General features: G+C 48.8%; 2 protein-coding genes across 4 annotated transcripts in view; one reads left to right on the forward strand and one right to left on the reverse strand.

Moving 5' to 3' along the window:
* Window positions 1-8,130, forward strand: part of PPP1R8 (protein phosphatase 1 regulatory subunit 8) — a 26,152-nt gene extending 18,022 nt beyond the window's left edge. For 2 of the 3 annotated variants that reach the window (XM_068994399.1, XM_068994401.1), the window contains 5 exons: window positions 2,563-2,716; window positions 3,304-3,524; window positions 5,274-5,418; window positions 6,534-6,598; window positions 7,693-8,130. In XM_068994399.1, the coding sequence (XP_068850500.1) occupies window positions 2,563-2,716; window positions 3,304-3,524; window positions 5,274-5,418; window positions 6,534-6,598; window positions 7,693-8,046 (939 nt within the window). In that variant the 3' untranslated portion in view covers window positions 8,047-8,130. The remainder of the gene's footprint in view (window positions 1-2,562; window positions 2,717-3,303; window positions 3,525-5,273; window positions 5,419-6,533; window positions 6,599-7,692) is intronic. The other variant, XM_068994400.1, reaches the window with a different exon arrangement.
* On the reverse strand, window positions 8,131-20,272 carry SMPDL3B (sphingomyelin phosphodiesterase acid like 3B). Its single transcript, XM_068994398.1, has 7 exons — window positions 19,876-20,272; window positions 18,328-18,425; window positions 17,657-17,800; window positions 16,917-17,089; window positions 16,591-16,771; window positions 15,869-16,002; window positions 8,131-14,818 (listed from the first exon to the last, which is right to left on the reverse strand). The coding sequence occupies exons 1-7, from the start codon at window positions 20,157-20,159 to the stop codon at window positions 14,435-14,437; spliced, it is 1,398 nt and encodes a 465-aa protein (XP_068850499.1). The 5' UTR covers window positions 20,160-20,272; the 3' UTR covers window positions 8,131-14,434.
* Between the last annotated feature and the right edge of the window lie 80 nt (window positions 20,273-20,352).

The raw sequence follows: 20,352 nt of genomic DNA on the forward strand, positions 1-20,352 counted from the left end.
AGGAGACTACATACTAGTTTAAGATCTTCATCTGTGGCTTATACTTTATGGTTAACTCTGAGGGGTCTTGTGAAAACCAGCGTTTGTGAAGAGACAGAAAGTGCTAAACAGGGCAGGTGAGAGCAGAACCCAATGAACTCAATATAGTGATTTCTCATGGGTTTAATCTGAATATACTGAGGCTTTGAGATGCACTGCTCTGCACCAGACCAACTGATTCAGGGGAGACACCTGCATGTTTTACATCTCCCAGCTGGAAGAAAATCACTTGCATTTTGCATCTACACTTCATTTGTCAATAGAACGTGTACTTGCACGTGAATTGTCAATTGAAGTGTCATTGCTGCCTTATTAAATGAGATGTGGACTCACAAAGATTTTTTTTGTGGTTGAAGTCTAAGTATTGGCACTCTTTGGGATTTTCTGCCAGCCTGTGTGTCACTGAGGGGATTGACGGAGTTAGCATTCTATCTAGCTGATTGTTTTCACAGAATTGCTTGAAATTTAATAATCTTGTAGTGCTGGTTGAAACTAGCCAGAGATTTAGAAGTTATTTGGTTTAGTAGTAGGTGTCAGAGCTGATAAATATACATACCTTGATCATCTAAACACTCTTTTTTAGACAGCAGGCCAAAATATGTTAATCAGTAGATTACACAAAGCAGTCACTGTCATGAATTGGTGCTTAAATTGTATACCTTGAGTTCGTGGAGAATAAGACATTTAACAGAGTATTACCTGAGGGACCAATCAATTGTAAAATTGTCATGATGTATACAAGTGTGGAGTCAGGTTGTTCAATTAATTCTTCTAAACATGCAGAAATAGATGCTTATTACTGAATACCAGATGGTGAGAACTTGCAGCATGGGGCCTGACAGATATTCAGCAGAACGCCGGAAAGTCCAACCTGGAAAATACAGAGCACATGTATGGAGGAAAAAATCAGAAAAAAAACCAGTGACAAAGTGACATGTGATTGTAGCAGTGCTAAAACCTTGGAGTTCATAGTTGGTAGGCAAGTAAATAGATGTGATTTGCAAGGTGATCTGTAGGAGAAGCTGAGGTCCATATGGGATTTTTGACCTTGCAGATAAGGCAGGGGAGTATAAATACTGCATCTTGTGCCAATCTGTCTCCTTATTTTCTGTATGACTTGGTGGTGCCCCAGAATGAGTGACTTTGTGTGTGCTCGTTGTGTCATCTGATGGCTCAGAAAACCCCCAGACCAGCCCCCTGGACCTGGCCACACATTGGCTGGATGTAACTGAGCAGATGGTTTGTAACTAGCAAAGTGAGGAGCAAACTCCTGCCTGGCTGTAATGCTGCTGCCAGAGAGAGAGAGATCCTTGGCATCACCCACCGTAGTGCCTGGAATCCGGTTCTTCCGTGGAGCAGCTGGGACATGCGTCCGGCCAAAGACAGACTGATCCAGCCCACTCAAATGGGGAAAGATTAACGCAGGGAAAAAAAGGCTTCTCAAGCCAAAAACTTTGCTCAGACACGTGCCAGTGGGATTGAGGAGAGGATTGAATAGCTGAGAATGCAGGGAGACGGGGAGAAATCCAGGTGCTCAAGCAGTCAGAATGTTCGTTCATCTCAGACCATCTCATGGAAGCAATGCTCTCCTGAACCAAGATGTGGGTTTTTTTCAATGGAAGATGTATCCTCAGCATTCCCTGGATGATGCTGTTGAAACACGTGGGCTTTGGTAAATGTTTCAAAAAGCAGAAGCCTGTTAACAGATCTGGAATGTACTGCCAGCCTTTGCCTTGTGCAGCTGGAGCAGGAGAGTACAGATTAGATTAAGTTCTTGGGATCCAGTGAGAAGGTTCTGCACATGCCCTGCTCAGTACTGCAGCATTCAGGTGCAAGGAGCTTCTTCGACAACACGGTCTGGTGACATAAATACTGTAGGACTTTGTCAACACGTCCCTCACTTTATAGAGATGTTTTATGTAACCGATACTAAGGTTTGTAAGATCTTTTTTAACTAAGAGATTAGAACTAGGATGTATAAAGAAGAAATACCTGAAATTAATGGTTTACTTGAATAGTAACCCATACTCAGTATAGTTTTGCATCTTTATACATCTTTATACCAGAGGCCTGAAATGTCCTGTAGGTCCTTTTCTGTACAGAAGTATATTTTTGATGTCCTGTATCAGACCAGAGATCACCGACCAAGGGTTCCTACCTTAGACAAAGCCTGAGGTCATTCATCGAGGAATGTGTTAAAACCTCCGGGAGCAGATGTCAGAGAAAATCTCTTGTGTGAGGTAATCTAATGCTTTGAAGAGTGACTGTCCTTCCCAGACTGTCCAGTGTTGGCTGGTAAAGAAGGGAATTACTGGGACTCTCCCCTGTTCAGCTGTTCTGATTTTATAAAGAGCAGATTTGAGTTTACATATTTAACAGTGCCAGACTAAACTGAAATATTGATGAACTGTTGATGCTTTGTTTTGAATTTGCTCTATTTATTCGTGTTCTTGAATTTTTTTCAGGAAGATCCAAAAGATGCTAGCAGTCTAATATGCTTCTCTGTTTGATATTCTACCTCAGAAACTCATCATTGATGAGAAGAAATACTATCTCTTTGGGAGAAATCCTGATCTGTGCGATTTTACCATTGACCACCAGTCTTGCTCTCGGGTCCATGCTGCCTTGGTCTATCACAAACATCTCAAGAGGGTTTTCCTCATAGATCTGAACAGCAGTAAGTAGTGTGGCATTTAACCAGACAGAAGGGCTATACTTCAGTGTTTAAACATTCTGAATCTGAAGCACTTTTTCCTTTTCCATTGTTGTCTGCACTGTGGGCAAATGGATATAATCGGAATTTGCATCATAAGGAAAGACAAGGGTTCGGGCAAAGGAGTGTTTGCTCCAGTCAGCCTACAGCTGCCTCACTGGGTGTTTCAAAAATTTCTAACTTGTAAGAGGCCTAAGGAGAGGAGGAAAGTGACTTGACTTTCCCGTCACAGTTTTAGTGAAGCCTTCTCTTCTGAGGGTGATTTCCCAAGGTCTGAAACCTGTCAGGTGTTTTTTTGCACTGTACATTGGGACCTGCAGGAATACAGAAAACAAAAGGTGTTTGTAATTTATTTCCAGTGACTTTTTGAGGATTTCTGGTGTGTGTTATCTCAGTTTGTGAGATGGTGGGTCTACACAGCTGATGCTTTCAGCAGTCACTCGGTGCCTTGTATCTTGGAACAATTGTTACAGTTTCTGAGATTCTCAAACTTGAACTGGAATACCATGATCCCAAGCTCAACAGACTATTTTGCATTTTGATGTCCTCAGCACATGGCACATTCTTGGGTCATATCCGTTTGGAAGCTCACAAACCCCAACAGATCCCCATTGACTCCACGGTTTCATTTGGAGCCTCCACCCGTGCGTACACTCTGCGAGAGAAGCCGCAGACGCTGCCGTCAGCAGTGAAAGGGGACGAGAAGATGGGGGGTGAGGATGAGGAGCTCAAGGGTTTGCTGGGGTTGCCAGAGGAGGAGACAGAACTGGACGTGAGTATGATGGCACACTGCCTTGATGGCATTCCCAGCTAGGACAGCATTCTGCACTCATTTGCTTAGAGTCATGGAATCATTTAGGTTGGAAAAGACCTTTTAAGATCATCAAATCCATAAATCTAACACTACCAAGCTGTTATGACCCACCCCTGAAGATGAGGTTAACTCAGGTTCTTGTTAATAGATCTCTTGGGGCAGATTGGAGTGAAACAATGCTGAGTGACCAAAGTTTATAAATAAATATATATAGGGTTTATTTTAGAACCGTTAGGTTGCAGTGGAAAGGAGGTAGGTAGCCATTTTGGTTATAATTATCTATAATAATATAGAAAAATAAAATTATAGAAGTAACACTTAAGAAAATATATAACAAAAAGAAAGGATATAGAAAGATCTCACCACCCGTGGATCCAGCAACAAGACTTGATGGCGATTGGTTGAAGTCCTGATCCATGAGGGTGAGGAAAGCCCTCAAAACACAGTTTAATGGCTTTAGGTGGAACACCCAGGTACCTCCCCTGGGAAGTTTTACACTGTCTGTTGCAAGGCTGTGGATCTTGTGCAGTCCTCTGGTGAAAGGTCCAGAAATGAGTTCTGGGGCACCTCGGGGGTCTTTGATGGTTTATGACCCTTTCAACACATGTCCCTGCCTCTCATGTCAGCACAGTTGAGCCAGTTATGCCCCATCAGAGGGAAGAAAACCTTCAGCTCTAGGTGGGAATGGGAATGTCCCGGTACCTTCCCCAGTGGGGGAGGGGTCAGAGAGTTGGGGAGTGTAGTTTTACAACCGAGCCATTGTGTAAGGCAGGACATTGTCCTGATAAAAAGCACTATCCCACCTCACAGGATCTGCTTCTCATCGGTCTTTTCCCTTAATCTGGTTCAAAACCCAGCTTGTTGCTAAACACGTGTTGATTTGACATAGTCATCCTCTGGTGTTCATGCCCTCTGTGCCTGGGCTGTTCCTTTGTGCATCAAAGGAACAGCACCCACTGTGCTTGCAAATGGCCAGCTGCTTAAGCCATTGACATTTCAGTCTGTCACACAGGCCCACAAGACCCTAAACCAAGTCCTTAAGTGCCATGTCTAAATGTCTTTTAAGTATCTCCAGGAATGGTGACTAAACAGCTTCCCTGGGTAATACTTCCTTAGGTTCAGGTTCTTAATTTCTTGGCTTTGAAGATAGTCTGAGGTGCTTTCTGCTGGCAGATACACCCAAACCATCTTATCTGCAATGATAAACCTGTGATCATGCTGCTTCCCAGAATCATGGACCTAATAATCTTACTACTATGCCAGTGGTCCTCTTACCAAGGTTTGCCAGGGATGTGCTTTCCAGCTAACATTGCCCCAGGTTGGAGTGGTTTCCCACACTGTTTCCATTGCCAGATACCTGTGAATGCTGCCCTATTCCCTAAGTTAGCTAATGAAGAGGGAGAGACAGTGTTTGTGGCATTTACAGATTGTGGATATGGGAAGGGACCTCTCAGAATCATCAACCAGGCTCAAGAAGGGCCACCTGGAGTAGGCTGCCCAGGATTGTGCTCCATTTTAAATATCTCTGCAGAAACCCTGCAGCCTCTCAGGGCAGCTCATTGCAGCCCTGAACATCTGCTTGTTCCTCAGGGTCTGAAGTTGAAACTAAAAAATGTCCTGTGGTCTTCTGATGTGCACAGTCATGCGATTAAATCAGATTTCATACACTAGTTGCTGAAACTCTTTCATTTCTAAATTTGCCATCAGAATCTGACAGAGTTTAATACAGCCCACAACAAAAGGATCTCCACACTGACTATTGAGGAAGGGAACTTGGACATCCAGAGGCCAAAGCGAAAACGGAAGAACTCCAGAGTGACGTTCAGTGATGATGATGAAATCATCAATCCGGGTAAGGAGTTTGCTTTAATGCTCAGCTGATGCCCTTCAGGACCTCCTTCCAGTATGCTTGTAGGGATTCCGTATGGTTGCATATGGATAAGGAGAAAAGAAGTTTGGCAGTCAGTATTTGGGATCTGCTATTTCACAGAAGCTGCCGCCATGTCTCACTGAAGTCTGTGACCTCTTTCTGTCTCTTCTGGTCTACCTGTAAAGTAACTGCATGCTCTGAGCAGGATGGGGATATCAGACTCCGCTTCATTGTTCAGTACTCCATCAGATACTGGAGAAATGTCATGGGTCCAAAAGGAGGAAGGTGGTTTACACTTTTGCCTTCTTTAGAATCTCAGTGGGAACAGAACTTGTTTGCTTTTCATCTGTCCTTTAATGCTTTCTTTACCTGTTGCCTCTGGGATGTCTTGAGCTCAGAGAATTTTTGCTACTTTTCTGCACATCTGAACCAAGTCGTCCCTAATCCTCATTCAAACTGATGCATTTGAGGATGTATCCAATTCCAAATTACTCTTTTTTTCTCCCTTAGCTGTTCTGTATTAATGGCATTCTTATCAATCATACCTTATATGGGTAATATTCCTGTTAATAAGAGCAGCTAATTAATGGGCAGGTTCAGAACATCCTAATGCAAACACCAGTCATTCTCATCACAAAAAAAGATAATTTTTCCAGACTTTCAAACACACTGACTGCTTCTGACTCCTGCTTCGAGGCCCGCCAAGGACTTTAGGGACTGGCCGCTGTGCCTTTAGCACATGCAGTGCCTTGTCAGCAGCAGCTTTCAGCCCAGACTCCAGCCTGTCTGATCCCAAACTGCCCATCTATCTGCTCCCATTCTCCATTTGAGGGAAAGCCTTCCATTCCTGGGAAAGCCAGGATGCCTGATGAGCCACCTGGAGACCAAGCCTCTGAGTGTTCCCCTGAGCCCTTCTCTTTCTTTGGTCACACTTGTGCTTACGGGGAGCTGCTGGAGTGCTGGCTTTGGGAGAAGAAGGTCTGTTCCAGTTTTTTGTATAGATTCCTTTACCCCACAGAGGTTCTGTTTTTCCCATGTGCTCACTAAAGGCATCACTGGTTGTGCTCACTGAAAGCATCGCTGTTCTTGCTTTGCAGAGGACGTGGACCCATCTGTGGGGCGGTTCCGGAACATGGTACAGACAGCAGTGGTCCCTGTTAAGGTATGGGGTGACTCCCTACTTTCTCATTAACACATTACTTTGATGAACTCACTTTATGATTTATAAATTGCACCTTAGAAACAGAATACTCCCACATGGAAAGTGTTTCATTGTTAAGAAGAAGTCATGTCTGTATTTCACAATTGTCTTTTTTAGCAAATTTGACCAATTCCCTTTGAACCCAGCTTTAGCTCTTTTCTTTAATAATACATGAGATCAATGGTGATTGGTTTTTTCCTCCCAAAAAGAAGCACTTTCTAGAAATTCAGTTCATTAGTTCCAGGCATCAGATAAAATTGTGGGAAATGTGGAAAATAGAAGGGAAAAATGAAAGTTTGTTTATTTAAATACTGTGTTCGATGTTTCATAAGTTTGTGTACTAGAACAAGCAGGTTTAGGCTTTGCTCCAAGATGAGTGTGCTGCCAGCGTTCTATTTAATTGGAATATGCAAGGAGGAAGAAAGATCTGCAGAACTTTAGAGCAGCTAAGCCACTGTGTAACAGCAGTTTCACTTGTTGCTGGTATAGACTAAATAACATCATGTCGAGAAGGATAATATTCCATAAACCCAGACTGCAGGAGAAGATTCCAATGATCAGGAGCAAAATTACCCCAGTCATCTAGAAGCTGCAGTTTCTTTCTGTGGGGGAGGAAAGGTTTGTGTTATAATGCTCTCAGGCACAGGGTGGGATTCTTGGGGTGTCCTGTGCAGGGCCAGGAGTTGGACTTGATGAGCCTTGTGGGTCCGTTCCAACTCAGGACATTCTGTGACCTACTCAGTCTTTGTTCAGGACAAGCTCCAGACTGGCAGGACTGTATAGGAAGTGAAGAGGTGCTCCAACTTCATCTAAGTTACACCTGAGTATCAGCTTTTGACACCCTTCCTGCACTGTGCACCTCTAAAAGTTTATTGTTGTGGTTTTCAAGGGAACCCAGAAGAAACCTTGTAGGACAAAGACTGGGACATGGGCTGTAAGCACTTTGTATGTGGCAGATTTAGGTGCCTTTTGGGGGAAATGGCCTTGGCACCCAGTTTAAATAGGTTGATGGTTCAATGCATTGTGAATAACTCTTTAACTGCTTCTGTCTCCAGAAGAAGCGCATGGAGAACGCGGGCTCACTGACCACAGATGACTCTGCGTCCCGGCGCATGCAGAGCTTCCCCTACAGCGGAGGATTGTACGGGGGGCTGCCCCCCACCCACAATGAGGCGGGGTCACAGTCGCATGGCGTCCACGGGACCGCACTCATCGGGGGGCTGCCCATGCCCTACCCCAACCTTGCCCCTGACGTGGACTTGACTCCAGTTGTGCCCTCCACAGTGAACATGAACCCAGCTCCAAACCCCACTGTCTTCAACCCTGAAGCTGTGAATGAACCCAAGAAGAAGAAATATGCCAAGGAGGCCTGGCCGGGCAAGAAGCCGACCCCATCCCTGCTGATCTGAGCTGGGCTGAGGGAGGGTGGGAATTACCAACTCCAGAAACTTTTCATGTGCAGTATCGTCTTTTTAAAATTTCAGTGTCCTAACAGATGTAATACCAAGATTGGAGGAGTGAAATATCCTTTAAAGATCTGTCTTCAAATGTTTTTATATGTCTGTTAAAAAAAAAAAAAATACAGCTCCCATCTCCTTTTAAACCAAAACCCCTACAGCCTTTTCTTAGCCACCACTGTTCCAGAGGTCTTTATGCTGCATTTGGATCCACAAGTCAAAGGGGCAATCACACAATTATCATTTATGGCATGACCCTGCAGGTCCATGTATTTCAGTGCTGGGTTTGCTGTGGTAACACTGTCCATGCTGGACATGCTCACAGCAAGGCAGCTCTGTCAGGAGGAAATGTTTGTGGGGCCAAGCCTTACAAAATCCCATTGGTAGGAGTTGTAAAACTTGCAGAATATAGGTCAGCTTTTATTTTTTTTTTCTTTTCAAAACTCCACCAATGTGGGGCATTCTCTTTTTCTTTTTTTTTTAGTTTGGCTACTAATTAGCTTCTTTTAATTTCCACATAAAACACTAGAGCATCCCATGAGTCATGAGTTGAGATGGATAAGCAACAGGTGGGTTCCTTAGCTTTGTTCCAGTGCTGCAGGATGGGGTCTGGGATGGATACAGAGTGCACAGATGGAGGGTCAGAGTGTCCGAAAGGAACAGGCACTGTCTGCACTGTGCTGTGGTGACTCCCCTGGATAACTCAGGGTGAAATTAACACAGTGGAGTTTCTTTTAGACTTGGTAGCCCCTGTAACTTAAATATTTTCATTTTTATTTGCAAACGGAACTTGTAAGCTTAGAGTATACGAGATTCAACAAGACAAAAAGCTGAGAGGACTGGCGTGTTCCCCACACAAATATTTTGGCTGCTGGGAACAGCAGGTGAGAATCGAGTGCTACTGAGAGCCAGAATAGGAATTCCCAGTGGACTTGGGTTGTTGCTCAAGCCCTTTAATTCCTTGGTTTTAGATATGAAAATGATTCACATATTCAGACAACTGTGGCTGTACTTTACACAAGGTAAGGCCAGAGCTCTATTATTCTAAACTTTAGTCTGGATTTTTGTACCCTCTCTAATGCAGTTCAGCTACAAGTCACATTCCTTTGCTGTTTGCGGGATCCAGGAAACGTGCACCAAAATGAGAGCATGTACCTGGCTGTTCACTGTGTGCAGGACTGCAGCTACCTGGGGAAGTAGTGCCAGGTTGCTGGGGCAGGGCTGTGTTCCAGTGAGCTGGGGTACTGGATGGTGCTGGATAAGCGCTCTGTTCCTGTGAGCTGGGGCGCTGGATGCACCAGACCTGTTTTGGACAGGTGCTCCAAAATTTGTGTGAGGTCTGCTCTGCAGTGATTGCTTCTGTCATGTCCCTGAGGTGCCAGCCAGCAGCTGCCCAGCTCACAAGAGCCATGGCTTTGGAGACTGCTCTGTTCCCTCCCCACACCATCACATCTACTAGCTCAGACTATTCCTTGCGTGGATTCAGCACCTGCTCCATGATCCAGCTGCACTGCTCTGTGTTTAAGTTGCCATTGATGATTCAGCTGTTGGGCATTTGTTCTGCTTCCCAGTGCTCCTACAATAACTCAAAATCTTCCTCTCTTTAGTCTGGCCTGTAGGATTTTCATTTCCCAGCCAGTTGCTTTCTGAAGGCAACTCTTTAGGGTAAGACTAGTCGGGACAAACAGAAGTTGAGCAGGTTTTCTTTTTGTTTTGGGGCTGTTTTGTTTTATTTTGGGGGAAGGGGGTTGGGTTTGGGGTTGGTTTTTTGGGTTTTTTTTTGCAAGTGGCTCTTCACAAGATTTTTCTTGACAAGGGAAACTTCACTGCTCGTTGTTTTTTAAAGCTCTTCTCCTCCCTGACTCTGAACCAGATCTTACTGTTTCAGAGCTTACAGGCCACAGCTGGCCAGGAGGGGACAGAAACATCGAGGGGCTTTGTACAGACATTTGTACACTTGTGTAATATGTAATAGGCCTTTTCACACTTCTGTTGAGCTTTTTACCTGTAACCTTTACTATGTTGTAAATTAAATGCAGATTTTGCCAGGTTGGAGAGTGTAGTGTGTTCATTCCAGTCTGCACTGGTACAGCTGACACTGCCCATGTGCTGTGGGCTCATGGGAGGATCCTGCCATGGCAAAGTGCCCTTCTCCCTGCAGGCCGTGTCCTTGGGCTGCCTCAGGCTGCAACTCCTAAAGCTGTCCCAGCTGCTTTGCTTGTGACCTGCTCTGCTGCCTCATGCTGCACTTTGGCACACAAGTGACACTTACTTAACAGTGGATTTTGAACAGTGGTTGCTTTCTGAGTCAAGTTTTTATCTGGTTCTGGCATAATCCTCCTTGTAAGTTGTACTCCAGAGCCCAGCTCTGCTGCTCTCATTGCCCAGCCTGCTCCTCCAACAGAGCGTGGCCTTGGGCAGGCTGCAGGCACCATCCCCTGTCCCTGGATCTGCAGCCTGCCCTGGGCTCGCTGGGGACAGCTGCAGTGACAAACAGCAAAATGGGTACAGGTAACCACAGGGCCTGCAGTGTAGTGTTGAGAAGAACTCCCCAGCTTTGCTGAATTCAGTAATATTTAGGCTATACATAACTTTTTTCCCAATGCAGCAGCAGCTGGGGCAGGTGCATTTGCACTGCAGCGTCGACAGAAGGCTGTAGTTCACAGTTCATGTGCCAGCTGCTCGCCTGCCACAGGTGGAAATAGCTGGAAGAGGTAAAGGTGTTCCCTCTGTGGTCTGACACTGTCAGTTTGGGTCTGTTCACCTCCTGTATTAAATGAAGGATTAAAAGGGAGGAAAGTTGCAGAATAATCTGAAGCCCTCTGCACTGGGAATGCTGAGATGGAAACAAAGTGGAGACTAGTTTGCAGCTGAATCAATGAGCTAAAGAAAATGGTAGTAGCGTCCAGGAACATCTGTCCTTACAGAATTTCCTGGGTTACCACTGTAACCCCTCCTCCCCAGTTTGGAAGTATATAAATAAATAAAGGGTGCAGCATCCAGCAGGCAGCCCAAGAGCTTGATGTGAGGTACCTCATGGACACTGAGGTACCAACACATCAGCTCCTGTGCTGACAAGCCTGGAAGCAGCACTTGTTGGGGTGGAGCTGAGATCTCCCTGGGGTCCTTCAGGAGAGCAGGAATAGCTTCCAGTGCAGAACAGGTGAGTGGCCAGGTGAAGTGTTGTAAGAGACAGTTCAAAGATCCCTCATCTGCCTCACGATCATCGCCGAGGACAGAGACTGAACACAGGAGTCCTGGCCTGGCTGAGGTGGGATGTCTGCCAAGTGTTGCCTGCAGGTGTGCCCGCTGGGAACTGGTACACATTCCTGAGGAAATTAGTGCAGGTAACAATGGACTGCACCGTTCTTGCTGCCCAGGCGGGAAGGACTGCGCTGAAGCGGAAAGGAATGACCTGTCCTGTACACCTGTCCTGTACACCTGTTCTGTACCTGTTTTCCCAAAGCAACGGGCCCCATAAGAACGGCTGTAGATTTCCCAACCTCTTGGCCAGTTGCCCCTCGCTTCTGGAAAGGACTATAAAGGGACTTTCTGAAATAACTGAGATGAGATCTCCCCACGGAAAGAAGACAAATCTATTGGCAGAAGACCATGAGGACCTCATCTCATCCGTTGGTAGCTATTCCCCCCTTTTTTTTCCTCTCTACTCCTTTACTTTGTTTGTCTTTATCTCTCTCTTTCTCTCCTCTATTGCATTACCGTGTTGTGGGCACTTAATAAAGGTGCACTGTTTTGATTAAAACTGAAATCCCTTGTGTCCTTTTGCACTCTGAGATCGATAAACGAACCATCACGACCCTCACTTGTATTAGCGGATCGTGACAAGTGTGCACTTCTGCAATTACACCAAGGGCTTTGAAACCTCAATGGCACCAGGAGAGACCACATGACTGCAAGACATAGCTTGGGCCAAGCCAAGGACCTGGGGCTGTGCAATGGCTGGTGCTTGGCTCAGATGTTAATTGTTGTTTACAATGTGTTTTTTCAAAAGCAGGCAAATACAGTCAGATCATCTTTGATCTCAGAAGTCTCAATCTAGCAGTGGTAGGTAAAGGGGGAGCAGTGTTTCTGCTTTCACTTCTCAACACCACGTACAGGTCTTCACCTGTAGGAGCTGTGTGGTATCACTGGGCCTTACCTGCTGGCTGTGGGAGAGGGAATACTGGAGAAAGGGAGAATGTGAAATAAGAGCCTGGAGCAAGTTCAGGATCAACAACTGCAGGGTTTGGGTTGCAGTTGTTAAATGACCTTTCCCCAAAGGTCCCGTAATCTGTAAAGCAGTAACAGGTATCTGACATTCCAGCATCAAAATTAGTGCCTGAAACTAACCCTGATGCTTCTCCTGCCTCAGAGGAGAGCAGCAGCTTTCCAGAAGCATTGGTGGTGAATTTAGTTCTTGTCTTTTGCTTTGTATGAATTTTCCAGAACTGATGTCCTTCTCAGAGAAGCTTTAAGAGACAAGCAGCTAAAGAGCATGAATCTCTGCTCTCCACCCCTTGTACACCCTTGCTGTCTCTCGTCACAGAATCTGACAAACATCAGGGAAAGGTTTCAAGCACAGTTTCAAGCACAGTTGCAGAATGGTAGCAGAGGGGGAAGCCATAAATACTAAACCTTTAATACTGCTGGGGCCCACACAGGGCAGGAGTAGGCTGGCTGGCCCCAGAAAGGCCCACGGGTGAGAGCAGGGAGCTGCCACATGTCCCGGGGGCTGCTACCAGCATTCTTCATGTCGGCACACACTTCTCACGGGGCAGAGTCACCCTACCCGCCCCTCTCTCCTGCACCCCTGGGCCCTCGGGGCCGGCCCCAGCATCCCTACGGGGTAACTCCGGTGCCCCGCGGGCGGCCCCCTCCCCGCAGCCGCAGCCCCCGGCGGTGCCTCGGGCGGGGGAAGAGCGGCTCCGGCCCCATCCCGCGAAGCAGCACCCGCCCCTACCCACTCGTCCCGCGGGGCCCCGCGCCCCGCACGGCTCTTGCAGCGCTTCTGCTACGCCGGGGCAGAGCCGCCCCCAGCCCTGCAGCCCCGGACTCGCGTGTCCCCCGTAGCTCCTGCCCACGCTCGGAGGTGCTTCAGAACGAACCTGGTCTCAAAGCGGCCCGGTTGGGACCCGCCAGCTCGGTCCTCCCGCTGCAAACAGGAGGATTTCAAGACAGGCAACACCAGCAACTACCGCCTGTCTCCCGCCGTTCCCTCTCAGACCTGCGTTTGCTCTAGGGAGCTCTGGCGACACAGAGCTGGAGGGGACAGGGCCGGGGGCTGCGAGCCCTGCAGCCCAGGAGCAGAGTGGGGTGTTCACAGCGAAGTGAGGTGTGTTCCCATGGGCAGTGAGGTACCAACACATCAGACCCTGCGCTGACAGGCCCGCAGTGGGTCCCGGCCCTTAACTGGGTGTTCGAGCACCCATAGCACCGCTCCACACACACTGAGGTGGTCCCAGGGCAAACACCAATGCCAGCAAAAAAAGCACGACTTACCCCCCCCCTCCCATCAGATCCCTGGGAGAGCCCAGAGCCACCTTCACACAGCACAGAGCACTCATCCTGCGCCCCCTCCACGCATACCTGGAGTCCAATACCAGCACTGTGTACTGGTTCCCTCCAGGGTCTTAGAGCAGCTGGCAAACCCAAGGCTGTAAATCACCACCTCGGATCTCACTGGCAAAGTGGCCCAGATCAGCTGCCAAGCCCAGCTGAGAGAGGGAACTCAGTGGAGGCGAGTGAAGAGAGCACAGAAGAGAGAGAAAAGAGAGCTATTTATGCTCAGCAACTGAGGGGGAAATAATCATCAGTACCTCATCTTCGGCACTGAAACACCAAAGTTTGCTGAAGTCCAGACACTGCCACCCCACCTGGCTTTGCTCATAAGCCACAGGCTGCTGTGGAACAAAGCCACCATAACAAGATTTCCTGAGTCACCAGCTGTACAGACTTGCAGAAGTGTGTGCCAACATATGGAATGCTGGCAGCAGCCTCTGGAACATGTGGCAGCTCCCTACCCTCACCTGTTGCCAGCTCATGTCCACAGGGAGGCCTGGTCTTCATCTGATCTGTGAGGTTGCTCCAGCAGTCCCAGCAGAGGGGAGACAGACTACTCATTGCAATCAGTTTGGCATAACAAGGCACTCAAAAACATTGCCCTTCACACATCAAGCTTGTCTAGAAAATTTCAAATCAGCTTCACAGGGCTTTTAGTAAACATCAACAGTTTTGTCCTGGTTTCCAAGCAAGTTCTCAATGCCAAAATCACTGATTCACATGCGGTGTAGTGTGATCTCATGCCCTCCTCCCTTTCTCTTGCTCTTGGCCATCACAGCACTCACTGAGGACTGAGAAATCCTAAGAACATGCAGAAAACCAAAAGCCAAACACTGCTGGCAGCAAAGGCAGAGCTGTTGGTTTTCACACACTCATTGTACTTTGTAAAATCAACTTCCTTGATGGCACACAGGTGATCCACACGGCATTCCTGCTTGCACGGCTCCAGGTCATATCTGGCAGAGTTAAACTCATAGTACAGCTGCAGGTAGTGTGGGTCCCTTGAGATCCTCTCCAGCACCGTCTGCATGGAGCGGGCAGAGCCATCAGGGACCTGGAAGGCTTCTGTCAGCCTGTACTCTTCTTCCCACACTGGGAACTCTTCGTCCCATGGTGAGGCCATCAGGTTGGCACGAGTAAGGTTCAAGTAGTAGGTCACCATATCCTGAGAAGGAGAAAAACAGAACTGAAGAGACATCAGGACAAGATTGGCCCTGGAGTGAGACACTGGGCTGGGCTAGGCCCCCTCTGCAGCACTCCCCACCAAGGGCCCAGCTGCCACTGACAGGGCTTCCTACCAAGATGGGCACCTGGGAACACCTCAGGTGAAAGCCTCCAGAACCCACCCCAGACAGAGCCTGTTTCATAAGGGGTGAAGGGGTGGCTTTGCTCTGCTTGACTTTGATCTCCAAACATCAGAAACTTTGAGCCTGGCCTGCTTCATACATCAGTTAGTTACTATCACCACTATCCAGCAGCAGAAGCAAGGGCTGCAGGAGTGTTACTTCCTGAGCAAAGTTATTTTCTCAGCTGTGAACAAACTGAAGAATAAAGTTTTTCCCAATTTCTGTTCTCAGTCTGTTGCCCTTTTTTCTCTCCACTTCACTGGCTCCCCAGCCTTGCACAGCATATTTTAGCATTTACTTCTATGCTATAAACATGTAAACAGAGCAACTATAGAGAACTTCATCCACTACAAAGGAGGGCATAAGCACCTGTCCTCCACCTCCTGGCAAACAAGAGATGGGAAACAGAAGCTGCCCCTACAATTCACCTCAATTCAGATCCACTCCAAATGCATCATTTTAGCAAGTAGAGTGACACAAATAATTTTTCAGATGGGTTAAAGGTTTTGGAGAGGGTCTGACAAGTCTGTTATTACTCAAAGAGTAGTTCTGTGATCCACATTATCTGGGGAGCAAAACAAGTATCAAAGGAAACTCAGACATGAAGAACACCACAAAAACTGTCTGATCCTTCCCTGGGGAACTCATCCTAGCAGGATGCACTGACTTCCAGGGCCATGCTTTGACTCACTGACGCTCTGACTAAATCTTTGTGCCAGACACAAGGCTGAAATATCACGGGTCAAAGTCCTCTCCCACACAGCCACTCAGTCCTGTGGACTCAGAAATACTGAAAAGCCCGTTCCAGCTACAGAGGGGAATTAAAGTTCTTCCAGAGCTGCGGTGTGGTGCACACAGGGATCCCCTACCAAGACCTGAAGGGTGTCCCGATCATAGTCGATCACCCGGATCCCAGGGTTGTTGGCTCCATTGCTCACTCCAGGTAATGTTGTTTTCCAGGGAGTCACGCCAGGGGCCAGGAACATGACATTGATTGGACTACCTTCACAGAAATGCAAAGCAAACCATGACTGGAGACTTTGGCTTGTCCCACACCATCTCCCCATCACAGTGAGCACCCTGGAGCAGATTGCGCTGCCAAAAGCACCTTTGTCACCAGCTCCTGGTACCACCACATAGACAAAGATTAACACATGGAACAGTACTGAGGACTGAGCACAGGGCTGCTGCAGCCAGGAGTGGGTTTTCCAATGCTGGCAAGGGCTTTTGCAGTGAGGGTGGCCAGGGAACGACACTCAGCAAAGGTGTTCACCCAGAGCACCCCACACACACACAGATTCAGCACTGCTCCCTCAGCAGTGCCCAAACCCCTCAAGAGGGAACAGGCAAGAAGTTGCCAGGCATTGAGGGGAAACAACAACATTTGAGGGTGAATGGGAAGGAGGGCAAGAGCTACAGATTGGGGGTAGAGACAAGAACCATTGTTGCCTCTTGTTGCCCAAAGCAATTCAGAACCTTTTGCTGGCTTCTTAGCTGCTTTCAGCCAACAGCCTCTGAAAACTCTCATGGACAGTGATTCTGAGAGCTGGCAGAGCTGTCACACAAGTGCTTGGGTGACCAGAACGGGTACCTGTGTTGCTGTAGAACATGCGAAAGCTGTCCGTGTGATGGTGCCCAAAGAACTGGGCAGCGATCACCCTGTGGTGCTTCTGCACAATTCCCAGGTACCGCTCATTAAAGCCCCTCCGGAACCACGGCTTGCCCCGTTTCTTCTCAAAGAAGCCGGGGGGCACATGTCCCACAATGTAGACCTAGAGAAGAAAGAGCAGCCCTGAGCACAGAGCCCACGCTGCCCAGGGAGCACCAGCCAGTTGTGACTCCACCCAGAGGGAGCAGAGCAGGAAGAGCTTCCGGGCTGGGGAGAAGCCCAGGTTGTTTATTCAGTCTTTTTAATACCATTTCATCTGCTCTAGAGGCGTTGGTCAGTGTTTCTTCCAGCCACTGGAACTGCCCCCCAGGATCCTCCTCACCAGCCGTCTCATCATTCTGGTCATAGTACAGGTTGGTGTTGAGGACAACCATCCGCCCCCTCATCTCTGGGCCAGGCAGCTTCTCGCTGTAGAAACCTCCTTAAAAATGCAACCGACGGAGAAAGAGCTGGAGGTCTGGTCACACTGGTGCCTGTGATCCCATATCCCTTTGTCTCCACCTCTCTCTGCTCTCCTTAGCAGTAGCCACAGCAGGGTCACTGCCTGGAACAGTGCTCTGACCACTCCAGGATGTGGATTTGGAGTGACTCTTCCCTGTGTGTCTCTTGTAATTCTCATGCCTCTCCCGAGGAAGGGAGAACTGAATGGGTACCATGGGCACACCAGGAGCTGGGAAGCTCTGGAGAGCCACAGCACTGCCTGCACCAGCTGCTACCTTTAAATATATTTTTCCTCCCTCTGCAGGTCACCACTATGCATTCCTTCCAGTAATTTGACAATGGCAGGAGAGACTAAAGTATAAAATAATTTCTCTTCTTGCAAGCAGAACTCCAAGACAGAAATCAGCATTAAATTGGACCCTACCTCTGCAAATCCTCTATGAATACTGTTGCTCTGAGCATAGAAGCAAGGAAAATTGCTCATGGTATGCTCCTACCCCTCCTCATATCCCCAGCATGCTCTAAACATGAGCCAGTGGTGCCAGACCTGCTCTGAAGAGAGGAAGGGAGGCATCACTCAGCCAGGGCCGCCACAGTTCTGCTGTTTGGTTGTAGATCCTGTGCTCCTTCCCAGGAAACTGATTCTTGGGGTGGAAGTCATGATTGCCCATCGCTGCGTAGACCTTAGTACCTGGAGACAGAGCAAAGGAGGCTCAGGGGAGGTCAGTGCTGCAGAGCTCCTCTAAGCTCCCTGAGGCACTCCTGGCCTTGGGAAGAGCAGCACAACCTAGAGCTTTGCCAAGGCCAGTCACCTTCCGTCCCTGGGGCCACACTGCCCGGGGGCACCACACAGCTCTGACCCGCCCTTGGGACAAGCCACCCACAGCCAAGTGACTGAGCTGTCACCAGAAGTGATACTCCTTGCCCCCTGCTGACACAGGTTATGTCTGAGAGTATCTTGCAGCCTTTTCTACCTTAATGACTAATGACAGAAACCTTTCTTTTCCTCTCTCCTGAGTGAGCTAACCTGAAACATGATTGTGCATCAATGCTGTATGGCACAGCAGAATTGAGGCCACTGAAAGAACACAAACAAGTCCCAGTGACCACAGCCTTTCTGTGCCTTTCCTTGTCCCAGTTCTGTAATTTCTCCATCCTGGTTAGCCCTTCCCACGAGTCTCTGTGCCCTTCTCCCCTTCTCATCCCCTCAAATCCTACCTGGAAATGTCTCTTTTATCAGAGAAGTCAGATTTGCTATTATGTGCAGAACCTTTTCTTCTCCGAGCTGCTCATTGGGGACATGGGGAGTGTCATCTCTAGAAAAAGAGAAGCAGCACAGTCACTGTCTGGGACTAACAGGACCTGTGCTTACAGCAATGAGCAAGGCAGAGAAACTTGCCAACTCCTCTCTAGAAGAAAGTGCCTCCTGGAAGAGAAAGTTTATGCTTTTGTGTGCAGAAGTCAGTGCTATGTTGACTGGCCAAGACACTGAGGGAGTTTCAAGAAATTGCTCACAGGGAAAATGAACTCCACTCCAAACTTGCCAGAGTCAAGGAGTGTTCGGACAACGCTCTCAGGGATGCACAGGGTGGGATTGTTCAGGTGTCTGTGCAGGGCCAGGAGATGGAATCCATGATCCTTGTGGGTCCCTTCCAGCTCAGGATATTCTCTGTTTCTATGATTCACTTTACCTTAAAACCCCTATGCACAAGGGTGTAAGGGGAGGCTCTCTCTGCCTTGGGGCGTGTCACAGGCACTAAAGCTGCCTGGAAATATTGCAAGGATCAGCACTTTGCAATCTGAGGGCATCTGATGTGCAATAATGAAGCAGAGCTGTTTGCACAATTGTGATCACCATTAAACAAGGGAATGCTTCCAGTAAGACAGCAATCTGCTCCACATCTGTGTTTGCACTAACATGCTTACAGCATTTGTAGACGATGCTGGGCTGTCCACAAGCCCACTGGAGAGAGAGAAGATTCAAAATCATGTCAAAGGACTGAGGAAAATTGCTTGAGGGGAAAAGAATACTCAATATAAGGTCACAAGGACCAATAACTACATCTAAGCAGGAACAGGCATCTGCAGGGACAGAAAATGAAAACATGAGACAGGCAATGGCCCTGCAAACTGGGACTGGAGGTTACAGCAAGCTGAGGTTATCAGAAGAAAGACCATACACACAATCACCACACAAAATAAAGCTTTGACCATCTGTAAGTGCTGTTGAGGCCTCCCATAGGACAGGGGACCCACCCCTGGAAGCCAAACCAGGAGAGAACATCCTCCACTGGGGAGGTTCCTCTGACTCCTAAAGCAAAACTGCCCCTTCTTGAATCAGGTCTCCCAGGTGCCTCATAGCAGCCACAAGAAATGCTGCAAGCCTGGTTTACAATGCTCTCCTCCCACTGCTCTGACCGGCAGCACCGGACGCACAGACACACAGCCCACAGCTCCTTCCCCTGAGCATTGCAGTTACTCGGAGTCACTGTGGAGTCAGACACGGCTGGACAGGATGCACAAAGGATGGACAGTGATCTTTTTGTCACCTCACTGCCACGAGCTTCTTGCCAGTGTCGAGAGCCCTCGCTAGGGTTGTGCTCTTCTCCAAACCCCTGGTTTGCATCACGAGGCACATCCTCCCCTCTCCTTTTCAAAGCGGGGACCATGGAAAGAGCCCTGACACCCCACGAGCTCCCTATGGGCTCCACTGCCCTTCTCCCGCCTAGCCCTGGTGTCCCTCTAGGCGGGCCCGGCCCCTCTTACCCGGTCCAGAGCACGAAGTCCGGTCTGGCCAGGCGGCCCTGCATGGCCCGGGCGGCCGAACCGAGCAGGCTCCAGGGCGCGTCGCACAGGTAGCTGCCCCACGGCCCGGCGGGCCCGGCCCGATCGCCGCCCGAGGGGCACGGCCGTCCCGCTGCCGCCGCCGCCTCGTACCCGGGGTCCCAGTGCAGATCCGTGAGGTGCCAGAACCTGCCGGAGCCGCCGCCCGCACCGGGCAGAGCCACGGCCAGCAGGCACAGCAAGAGCAGCACCAGGAGCCGGCCCATGGGCTGCAGAGAGCGCTGCAGAGAGCGCTGCAGAGAGCGCTGCAGAGAGCGCTGCAGAGAGCGCTACAGTGAGCGCTGCAGAGAGAGAGCGCTGCAGAGAGCGCTGCAGAGAGCGCTGCGCTGCCCTGGCTGCGCCCCGCCCCCACCGCGCCCGGCCCCGCCCCTCGGCCCCGCCCCCATCCGTGCGAGGCCG

This window comes from Aphelocoma coerulescens, chromosome 23 (genome assembly GCF_041296385.1).
Source record: "Aphelocoma coerulescens isolate FSJ_1873_10779 chromosome 23, UR_Acoe_1.0, whole genome shotgun sequence".
Lineage (NCBI taxonomy): Eukaryota > Metazoa > Chordata > Aves > Passeriformes > Corvidae > Aphelocoma > Aphelocoma coerulescens.

What these genes read in the sequence shown, in the direction of transcription:
- SMPDL3B (XM_068994398.1), bottom strand. Translation starts at nt 20,159, where the DNA reads ATGGGCCGGCTCCTGGTGCTGCTCTTGCTGTGCCTGCTGGCCGTGGCT. An exon ending in CCTCTAGAGCAGATGAAATG is followed by an intron (nt 16,772 to 16,916) that starts GTATTAAAAAGA and finishes TTTCTTCTCTAG; the next exon opens with GTCTACATTGTGGGACATGT. An exon ending in CATGTTCTACAGCAACACAG is followed by an intron (nt 16,003 to 16,590) that starts GTACCCGTTCTG and finishes ATTTCTGTGAAG; the next exon opens with GTAGTCCAATCAATGTCATG.